Here is an 11,565-nt window from a genome sequence, read left to right as displayed (position 1 = left end):
TGAGGAAGGACCAAAAAAATCACCATCCTACTGGCTGATAAAGCTAGATGCACGGTGGTCCCAAACACAGTGGACTACTATGCCAGGGTCACCACATTACTCTGTGACACTAAGACATATGAAACACTGAGGCAAGATCCCAGAAAAAGGCCACAGAATGTTTAAAACAGCTACAGAAGGAGGAAATCATTAATCGTGAACAATATCATCGCTTGTATCCTGAAGAAGCCATCCCATGCATGTATGGACTCCCGAAGATTCACAAATAAGGAGACCTCCTCAGGCCCAACTTTATTTACAACATTGCCAAACATATAGCTACCACCTTAGCTCCCTTGGTTGGTAACACTCCTCACCATATTCGAAACTACATGGACTTTGTGAACAAGGTTCGAGGATTGAAAATGGACCCAGATGAAACCATGGTGTCCTATGATGTAAACTCATTGTTCACATGCATCCCAACTATGAAGGCGGTGGAAACCGTAAGGCAACGACTGCTACATGACAACACCCTTAATAATAGAACCAACATCAGCCCAGACTAGATATGCGAACTGCTGGACCTCTGGCTGAACACCACCTATTTCCAGTAACAACAGTGGCTTTTCCAGACAAAAGCATGGCTGCGCCATGGACTAACCAGTATCTCCCATTGTGGCCAACCTCTACATGGAAGAAGTAGAAAGCAGAGCCCTGAGCTCCTTCAGAGGAACAGCTCCGAGCCACTGGGTTAGATATGTGGACAACAAAATTAACAAGCATGATATTACGTTTGTGGACCAAAATTAAACTCCAGGAAGCGCAAGCCTTCCCCGAACACATTAACTCAGTGGACAGCAACATCAAGTTCACACGTGAGGATGTCGGGGACAACAGCTTGGCTCTCTTGGACTGTGCCGTACACACTGAAGGAGACAGGGGCTTCCACACTGGAGTATACAGGAAACCCACACATACAGACCAATACTTACTCTTTGACTCTAACCACTCACTGGAACATAAGCTTGGAGTTATCAGAACCATGCACCATCAAGCTAATAATGTGCCAACAAGTGCCCAGGCCCAAGAGAAGGAGAACAAACACCTGAAGGATGCACTTAAAGCCTGTGGATCAGGGCTTCAAAATAGATTTTTTTTCAATCGGTTTGTTACGAGCAGAATCTGTATTTTAACCTTTCCCAGTTTTCCGTTCCGCCTTAAAATAATTGTTCCCGGACTGGTTAGAACCAATTGAAATACCGGTTTATAACGTTCCGTGTAGGGCTGTGTGACATGCCAGTATATATCTTTCGGACAGTATAAGAATGTGCATTGACAGATATTTTACTCTATAGCCTCTATCGCTAACGTCACAAAACATTACAAAAACGTATTGCATCACTAACTAGGAGCACTGTAGTCCAATCTGTCCTTGGGTCGAAATCCACCGTGGCTTCCCGGTCGTGAGAAATGATGTCATTTTAACACCGCAGTTAAGAAACTTGCCAATAGGCTATGTGGGGCACATTATGTTTAGCCCAACTGGAGCTAGCTAGCTATTTCCAACATTAGTTCTCTTTACATGGTAGCCTATCTATCAAACATCGATGAAGTTGTCTAAGACCAACATTTTGTAAGGTGCATTGCATAATATTTACCACATCTCATTGCAAGTAGGGAGACCACACCACATTTCACTTTCATGCCATACCAACGCATGCTGCCGGTAAATTTATGTCCGCTATCTGAAGACGTGAGTGACGTTCAGAGGAAGACAGGAAATAAATTCCGCACCAAAGTTACTGCAAGCAGAAAATATTCTAATTTGTTGTAATAAATAAAAGGACGAAAAAATAACGTCATTAACCGGTTACCATAATTTCAAATAAATAATGTTCCAGAACAAGTTTCTGGTTTTGTTTTTTTTTCTTCCTAGCGGAGTATCGATTGTTTAAACAGAATTCTGGTTTTCGTTTTTGTTCCTTGAACCGGTTCAAAGCGTTGTTGTGGATATCCTAAGTGGAGCTTTGTGAAAACAGCCACAAAATTCCAGCAGGAACACCAACACTGTAGGTGGTGAGGAAAAGAAGAATACACGCAACAAAATCGTCATCCCTTACGTGTCTGGAGTACCTAAGAAACTCCCGAGGATCTTCAACAAGCACTGCATCCCCGTGTTTTTCAAACCCAGCAACATGCTAAGACAAAAACTGGTCCATCCGAAAGACCTCACATCCAAACACAAGAAAGACAATCTAGTGTATGCAGTCCAGTGCAGTGAGGAATGTGCAGGCTTACGTATTGGTGAAACTAAACAAACACATGGCTGAACACAGCAGGGCCAACTCCTCAGGTCAAAATTCAGCAGTTTACCTACACCTGAAGGACAAGGAACACTCATTCGAGGACAACAATGTACATATTTTAGATACGGAGGACAGATGGTTTGAAAGAGGTGTGATGGAAGCTATCTATGTTACAGTAGAGAAACCATCCCTCAACAGAGGAGGAGGTCTACGCCACCACTTATCCCCCAACTACAATCCTCCCTTCCCCGGGGATTTAACAACCATTCATACTTGGCCTCATGTGACTCCAAAAACAACTCCAATGACTGTCGTTTACACTTGGCCTCAGGTGACTTCAACGACTCTAACGACTGTTGTTACAACAGCCAGGAGCACTGGTCTTGATAATGACTCCAGAGGTTAAATACCTGGGATTCCCCATCAGTCAGTCAGAACTGAAGAGGCCTCTTGGATGAGAGGTGAAACGTCCTCAGGTATCTACAACCAAGTCAAGTTGCCCTCGATTCAACCCTTTTTGTATGGCTTGAAAACTAGCTTTACCCGTTGGAGCCTTGCTTTCCTTGTAGTGGAGGTGTATATATGTGTGTGTGTGCATGAGTGTGAGTGTGTGTTTGATCTCGGTTATTGAGTTATATTTTGGTGAAACTATTAACCAGTAACAACTAAAGCTGCTGCCTACTCAAGTTCCTGATCACTCTTTCCTCCAGTGCTTGTTGGAGACTTGGTCAGATATTATTGGTCAGATTTTATAAGTGGTTAGAATTCAATAGCGTTGTCATGCAGAGTAGAGAACTCATGCAAAGTGACCGTAACCAGGCTGTAGAAAGATGTGTGTGTGTGTGCACACTTGGCCTTGTTTAATATGGCACGCCTATGTTTAGTAGCTGTGCTTTAGCAGTGACTTCCTAGTTCAGTCTGCACAGTAACTGTGTGTATGTGTTTGTTTTAAGCAACGGGTAAGTTTCCAGACCTTGGGTGACATTCAGTGTTCACTGGATTTTTATAGAATATTTGCAAAATGATGTGCTATTTTCCTTGGTATTACTGGTTTCTGTTTGCATTGCATGGTAAGAAAGAAGATTTAAAATGATTTCCTTGAAAAGTTGTCCTCATTTATCATATAATGTACAGTTAGTTATATATAATCATATATATGACAGAGAACAAAACAGCAGTGTTCACACATCTCTTTAAATCTCCAAATCTATTCTACAGCTCAGGCTGATGGTTCATAAAAAGCTGATTTCATAACTCTTTACCCCATAACTGTATAGTGTCAGCATTCACAAAATCATGTACATGCATCAAAAAGGCCCAAAACTGACACGACAAGTGCGTAGTGCTTAGGGACATGACCACACCCACACCAAGTTACCAGCCTGTTAGAATAATGTGTGTGTAACTGCATTATGGGTGTGTGTGTGTGGTGGGAAGGCTGGTTTTGATTGGAGAATTTTCTTCTACCTGTTCATGGATGATCTCTGACAGCTCCTTCACCATGTCTTTGAAATTACCCTTCAGGCCTTCATGGTATTCAAACTGGTCTTCTTTAATTAGACGTTCGTTGATATCTAATGCTACGCTGCAGGCCTGGACAAACCGCCTGCCAAGGAGAAGATCACACTGATGACTCAGATCAGAACTAACACTTCAACCGCCCCAGTTGTGTTGTTTGTGTATGTGTGATGCACAGGCATAAATCAAACATTCTGTGGAATATGCGTGCGTGTGTGTGTGTGTGTGTGTGTGCATGTGTGTTTGTGTGTGTTTGTGTTTGTGTGTGGATGTGGGCTTGTGAGAGAGAGAGAGGAAGGTGTGGTGTAAGAACAAGACTTGGCATGGAACAGGCATGATATTACGTCTGTGACAATACCACTGCAGCTACGGCAGTAATACCATGCCATCTGATACTGGCAAATATAATCATGGAAATCAGCAAACATATCAACCATAACAATAAAAAAGGTAATTAATAGTTCATATCTGTGGGTAATATATAATAACAGTCCAAAACGCAAAGGTTTTTTAACTTTAAAAAAAATAAATAAATAAAAACAATGGGCCCCATTCACCAACTGTTCTTAAGAAGAATTAGTTCGTAAAACCGACTTACACAGTTTCCACGAAGATTCTGACATTCACCGATGTTTTCTTATTTGGGATTTGTTCTTCGGTAAGAGCAGAATCTACGCACACTCAAGAGCACACTTACGCGCATTTGAGTGCTGACAGGTTTGTGCAAAATAATTGTTTATTGCGTTTTTCTTCAGTTCTACAGCTGTATAATATAATAGGATTTAAATTACAATAATATTTTTATCATTTATAATATTTTTTAATATTTTCATTATTTTACCAACTATTTTGCATTATGGTCTTTTAAATAGATAAACACTGACCTAACACTTCATGTAACACTCCAGAATGTAGTGCATGTTTATTCATACTTTTGTACAATGATTAAAAAAAAAAAGAGCAATATGAGTATATAACAGTTGATGGAGACTGTGATAAGTGAGCAGTAGTTTTACATACACTACTTATGGGTTATCCCATCTGAAACCAGATAGGTTGTAAAGCAAGTGTGTGAGAATCAGTTTTACTTTTATACATATGGACGACTATTAAAATACCTGGACAGAGCAGACTCTGCCACTGTAGCTTTCGCTCCTGTCTCCTACTGTATACGCATTGCATTGAACAATTACAGTGTGAGCAGAAGTGATGGCTCAAGTTACTTGTTGGTTGTTAGAAAAGAACTCAGAATTATGAGACGTGAAGTCAGAACTGCAAGAAAAAAAAAGTCCGAATAGTGAGAAATAGTCGGAATTCCGAGAAGTGAAGTTGAAATTTTCGAGTGTGCACACGGCCCTGTAGTCTCATGACTTTTTATTGGGATTGGCGGGGCGTTTACCTATGCCCGTTTGGAACAGATGGCACCGCGCTTTCAATTTACGAAGACAACGGGACTCAGCATTATAAGAACAAATGTGCAAACAATTCTGGGGTTTTAGAGCACATCATGAATCTGACGTAGACTTTTTTTTTTAGGAACTTTCTCAAGAAAAATGTAAGAAAAAACTTGGGAAGATACTAGTGAATGAGGCCCAGTCTTTAATTTCGTGATCTTTACAAACCATTTTTTTGTCATCTGAAGCATCTGATCCATTGCATCTCAATCAGAAAGAGCATATTCAGCAGTATGACAGAAACAAAACAAAACAAATCCCTCTTTATGCTCACCGGAAAATCTCCTTGAGTTCCTTCACTTTCTTATTGTTGGACTGGCCGCTTTTAGAGTCGTCAAGAAAAGCCCTGGCATAGGCCATAGGACCTGCATTAACCTATCACACAATGACATAAAACAGAACTGAACTGATAAAAAGGAATTCAACCGAATTCATGCAACTCATTTTGGTCTTGAGCATAAAAAAAATTATGTAGCAGAATTTGTCTTTTGTGCCACAGAACATCACCAAGAGACAATTATGGAAAGAGCGAAGGAGGTAAACCTGTTGATTAAAACATTTTAAAATAATGCTTAGAGTTTTGTTTGGAGACTCTTTTAGTCTTATCCAAAACTCATCTAGCTTTCTATGCTTATTAACTTATCCAAAAATCGCATTTGCCGGGAACTAACGGTAAGCTTAGTTTTGAGGACTTAAGGCAGCTAGTCCGAGTCATTGAGAGCAGGGAAGATTAGCTCAGTGACAGGGTGTGAGGTCTCACTGAACACCGTTCATTAATGCAGGTAAGTGTGCGGCTGCCGTGAAATGGGCGTTGGACTCATTCAGCATACCTGTACGCTGACGCATCCTTGCAGTTTGAGTTGGAGTTGGATCATGTCCACCTCCTGGCAGGAGCAGAGTTTCTGCAGCTCCGCACTGCGCTCCCTCATTTCATCGATGGCAACGTCGATGGGTTTCAGGTCGAGCTGTTTCTCGCCCACCACCTCGATCCGTTTCTTCACGTACGGGAACGTGTTCGACGCTATGACGACAAGAACATTACGCTCATCCATGTGACGGGAGGACATATAGCAATGCGTTAAGACACACACACACACCAACACACCCACACAGACAATGAGTGAAAGAGAAAGAGTGGGAGAAAATGATTAAAGGGGAGATAGTGACTTCGAGAATGTACAGAATGACTTCTCAGTGAACCTAAAATAAAATGACACAACTGCATTTTGACGTTTGGCTTTTTGGAGAACTGTCATCGAACGTTTTTTAAACCACAGCCATTTACTTTAAGTGCGAAGAAATCTTTACTTTCTGTTAATTGGATGTACCATAGAAAAGGCGTTATTTGAACTGCACTATAATACACATGCATCATGCATTGATGCGGACAGCAGGTGAAAAGGAGGGTGACTGAGAGTGCAGTGTAAGGTGTGCTGCTCCCTGTGTCACTGTGCCTTTGCGCTGTTTCAGGGACCTTGCTGTCACCGTGGGGTGTCGGTCAGAACACAATCCAAGCATCCAATTTGGGTTTTTAATATTTATTAAAACGCACAGCACGACATGAGCACACTTGAACTTACAAAAGGGGGGTTTGGTTGGTATGGTCTGGTGTGGGTGTATGTATATGTGTGTGGTTGAATCGTCACTGACGCACACCGCATAAACGTAAACTGTCCAGGTTTTGACTTCTTCTCTCCGGAGTGGGGGTTGATCTGACGATCGGGGGGATGCGAGTCTTATATATGCTGACCTGTATCTTTAACCCTATTGGTTGTAAGGTCAGAGGGCAGCCTGGATGGACAGGTCAGCTGGCTAATCCTGACCTGGACGAGAAGTTTATGGGTGCGGTCTTTGGTGTACGTGCAACTTGTTGACTTTGGGGTGCATCGGGGGGAGGGGGAGCTCTGTCAGCCTTGGACAACCATTTATGCACTGTATTCTGAGGCAGATGTTCCCAACTGATGGCCCTTTTATACAGCAGGAGAACCTCAAAGAGCCCATAGCCTGGTTCGACTTGGGAAAGTGTGCCTAGGCAACACAAGCGCTGTCTCTATGTACTGCATCAAGGAAGGAAATGAGAAAGCACTTCTAAATAAAGTGAAGGCCAAGCTTCCACGCTGTCCTGAGTGGTTTTTTTCGCTGTCCTGAAAAAGAAGTGTTCACAAACACACACACACACAAACACACACACACACTCACTCATGCCCTTCAGCCCAAAAAAAAAAACCCTGGCATGCAAACAAATGACTCGTGATACAATCTGATGTTAAAGCGAACAAAGCCCTAATTGAGAATAAGAACTCAAAACATTCATGCATTTCAGAAAGACATTTCAGCCTAAGGAAGCTAAAGCGGTTTTGGCATTGCTTTTTCTGCCCTATGGTGACAGACTCCTGTTAGAAACAAACACATCAACAGCGTGCAGATGTTATTGACTTTTGTCAAACAGGGGAATGTCAACACAAAGTGTACAGTCATGGGTGCTGTCATGCAACAACGGGTTTGAATGCAGACTGACCAGTTTTGCTCGTGCTTAACACTTTAAAAAGATCCTATCTTGTTTTTTTTTTTATGTCTTTTCTTTTTGAGAGACCTCATTGAGAGGTTGGTATCTGACGACGACATAGAATGCGCTCTGACTGAGAACAAATAACAATGTCCAAATGCTACTGAGAGCCAGCTGTCACTGTTTTCTCATGTGTAATGAGTGCTCTATGTCATCAAAATGACAAAGTATGAATGTTTTATGATTCCACAGTTTATCAATTCTTAACTGAAATCCTATACAATGTCTGCTCTCCAGAGATCACAATGTTTAGGGTGCACACGTAATTCATCTATAACTAAATTATTTAAATGTTTTTAGCTGCCAGTTATTTGTGCGAAAAGGGAACAAGCAAAGCCGCAGTGACAGTGAAGGAAATATAAAAATGCACGAAAGACAAAGTTTCGTTTCTGAACAGACAATCAGGTCTGGAGCAGATGGCATTCGGGGCACCTGTCATGGGATTTCAGCGTCATTCAACCAGAGAAGATCTCTAGATAAAAGTAGAGAATAATCCCCATACAAGTACAGTGATGTCTCGACCTCAGTGTGACGAAGAGGGTCACTAGAGTGCAAAGAGGTTTGGGGCCTTGTCTTTATGTGAGACGCTAACGGCACCATTCTTATGAAGAACTGAACAGCAGTTCCCATGTACTTTTACCTACAGCATCAATGTGTACTACAAAATATAGCAAAGACATCAAAAGATCAGTTTGACTTCTGGTGAGCTCTCAATTTGGGTTGGTACTGTGTGAATTACATATCTCTTCTCATCTTTATGTTATACAGAGAGTCACGTATTTGTGGTTCGAAACCTACATGATAATATGTTGTGGCGTTGACTTTATAATTCTAGGTATCAGTTTTGTCTAGAGCAGGGCTATTCAGTCCCAAATCTGAACGGGCCAGACCTTCCAGCCAGAACTTGTTCGTGGACCAGACATTTCTGGCTGTCTGCTCACATACGTTGTCAGTGTATCTTTTCCGTGTCGAGATATATTTTCTTGCCTTGGCCATGACGCATAGCTTGTTGACAGACAGGTATTGACCTTGCATGACTGGCAAGTTGTTTATAGCACTGTAAAGGGGAGTGGTATGTGTGGTAAAACATGACTGTAATGCACTGTATATGGCAGGACTCCTGGAACGCCTCTTATTCAATGGAAATACTCGACCGAAACTACCTGTTGTCAGTTTGAATTTGACTACAGTTGGCTCTTGGGCCAGACTAACCAGTCCTGGTCCAGAGTAAAGTCGAGTTAACGTTAATAGATTCATATATATAATTTTATTTGATATATCCATGTTTAGTAAAACGTGCTGAGAGTGACGTAATACAGAGAACTCACTTGTTAGTACGGTTCTTCTTTTGCACTGTTCCTCAACTCCTCCGTGTTTTTTACCCGACAGAGTGTACGGTGTCTCGAAAACAAAGCGGTTGATGTTGTGACTTTTCTCAAAGTCCGTCTTTCTGTCCGAGAGCTCCTTCTCGTCGAAGTACGGCTTGACGAAGGTGACCTGGACGTAGGCAAACTTTGGATCCAGCTCTTTTTGGTTTACCTGTTGATTAGAATTTTTATAGATCCAATGGACATAGATGCGGTTCATTGCTAAAAATCCACTGGTACTAAAACACATGGATCATATAGGACCAACCACATTCATTTCTGATATAATAACGCAAGGTGACATATTTATGCTGTTATAAAGGACTAAACATTAAGTAATCCTTAGGACAAAGCAGTGTAAGCATTACAGTGTGGTTTAGTGCAACCAGTCTATTGCATTTCTTCAGAAACTATCACCAATTACGACTGAATAGACAAGATCCATATGCTATTTACAGTTTCCTCTGAAGCAGTAAAAATGTTTCACGCATGTTTTTGGACATCTCTGACTTTAATGCATTGTTTCTCACACTCCAGGCCACGAACCGGCGCTGGGGTGGGGATGCCAGGTCCCTGCCCCCTTGACTGAATTTATTGCTTTGAAAATAGTAGCAATATTAACTGCCGGTCCGCGGAGCCCTGCCGCTGTGCCCGTCAAATTATGCTCAGTGCTTCTGTCACTCGCCAGGTGAAAATAGTAACGTTTTATTCAAGATTCGAAAATGTTAAGTGTTCCCCTCCGTGAGAACTTGCTTAAAATGTTTTCCCCTAGTGAGTTAGAGAAGCACCGAGCATAATTTGACTGGCGCAGTGGGGGGGGGGGGGGGGGGGGGGGGTTTGCGGGCCGGCAGTTTCCTGTCGCGGACCAGCGCGTCATAGTTTGAGAAGAACTGGTTTAATGTATTTAACAATTGACAATACTACATATGGCACTAGAAAACCATGAGTGTGTTTCAATTCCCCATCCTGGCTACAACTTTCTCACTGTTGACGGTACCTTATTTGAGTCCTGGATGATTCTGACGTTCTCTGGTCCAAACTTGTCTCCGTACAGACTCAGCAGGCGCTGAGAGATTTCTGACAGGCCTGTGAGTTTGGGCTCTTTGTAAATATATTCTTTCCCGTCTTCCTCTTCAAAGAAGCCCTGACAAAAAGGCAAGGCAAGTTTATTTACATAGCACAATTCATACACATTAGTAATTCAAAGTGCTTTACAAATGAGCAGATGAAAGAACAGAGAAAAATACGAGATGAAAAGAAAAGGGTCGAGCGCATTAAAATAGTTAAAAGAACACAGAAAAATAAAAGCCTAAAAAGGAAGAGTGCATTAGATCAGCTAAAAGAACATAAAGGCATAACGCTAATGCACTTCTTCATTTCTACAATCCTAAAAAAAACTGAAGAGCTTTTTTTTTTTTTTTTTTTTTAGTGATTAACACTGACAACAGCATGGGGGTATTTTAGGGGCTACCCCTTGCCACATTTATCATTGCCAGACTTTCTTATATCTACACCTTTTTCTCCTCTCATGTGATATGCTTTATGTTTACAGCATAACTGTGCTGTGTATTGACACGAAATATAACAGTACATGATTTGTAGGCTAAATCATCATTCTCTCTTTTATTTATTTATTTTACTTTCTGTAACCAGGCACAATACAATGCATATATGTTTAATGCTACATTAACGTAATTTTAGAAGTATTTCCTAAACACGTACTCCTCGGCTTAATCGAAATGGAATGCGCATTTCAATATTTCATGACGTCCCCGAAACATGTCTGATCTATGAACAGACACATGCACACACACACACATATATATATATATACACACACACACATAAACCACAACTGTTCTGAAGTCAGACAAAAGTGATGAAATCTCAACCGCAGTTCCGCTCTTGTTCAAAGCAAGGGAAGTGAGTGCCACCACAACGAAGAGAAAATGCAGCAACTCTACAGCCAGCAATACTGGAGCAGGTCCGATATCCCTTATCAGCTACAGCCAGTGTCTCCAGATAACACGTTTGACAATACCGAAGATATTTTCTCAAAAAAGATCTTCAGAGGATGTCGCCCCAAATGCAACCCCACACCTGACTTTGCTGCTCATTGCCACGAGTAAAATGCGGAAAAACAGAAAATAAGTTTGGGAGCCATGTGCGCAAGTGAAAATTAGAGGGAAAAACCAGCCCTTGCTCTGTCATTCATATCCCTGTGTATTCATCTAAATGTTTGTGTGTTTAAACATATCCGTGTCACTAGTTCATATGTCAAATTCAAGGCTATTAAACCTTCTGTTAAGTATTTAAACATGTCAGCTGAGACACTAAAGATAGGTGATGAAAGGTTTATGGTCTGCACTAAT

General features: G+C 41.5%; 1 protein-coding gene across 1 annotated transcript in view; it reads right to left on the bottom strand.

Annotated features, from left to right (window-relative positions):
• The window catches only part of dock11 (dedicator of cytokinesis 11), a 71,473-nt gene that overhangs the window by 3,115 nt on the left and 56,793 nt on the right, over positions 1-11,565 (bottom strand). The window contains exons 48-52 of the mRNA XM_030779521.1: positions 10,191-10,337; positions 9,155-9,365; positions 6,091-6,281; positions 5,535-5,635; positions 3,756-3,894 (exon numbers count right to left, since the gene is read on the bottom strand). Of these exons, the coding sequence (XP_030635381.1) occupies positions 3,756-3,894; positions 5,535-5,635; positions 6,091-6,281; positions 9,155-9,365; positions 10,191-10,337 (789 nt within the window). The remainder of the gene's footprint in view (positions 1-3,755; positions 3,895-5,534; positions 5,636-6,090; positions 6,282-9,154; positions 9,366-10,190; positions 10,338-11,565) is intronic.

This window comes from Chanos chanos, chromosome 7 (assembly GCF_902362185.1).
Source record: "Chanos chanos chromosome 7, fChaCha1.1, whole genome shotgun sequence".
NCBI lineage: Eukaryota > Metazoa > Chordata > Actinopteri > Gonorynchiformes > Chanidae > Chanos > Chanos chanos.
This window is presented reverse-complemented; position numbering and strand designations above follow the sequence as displayed.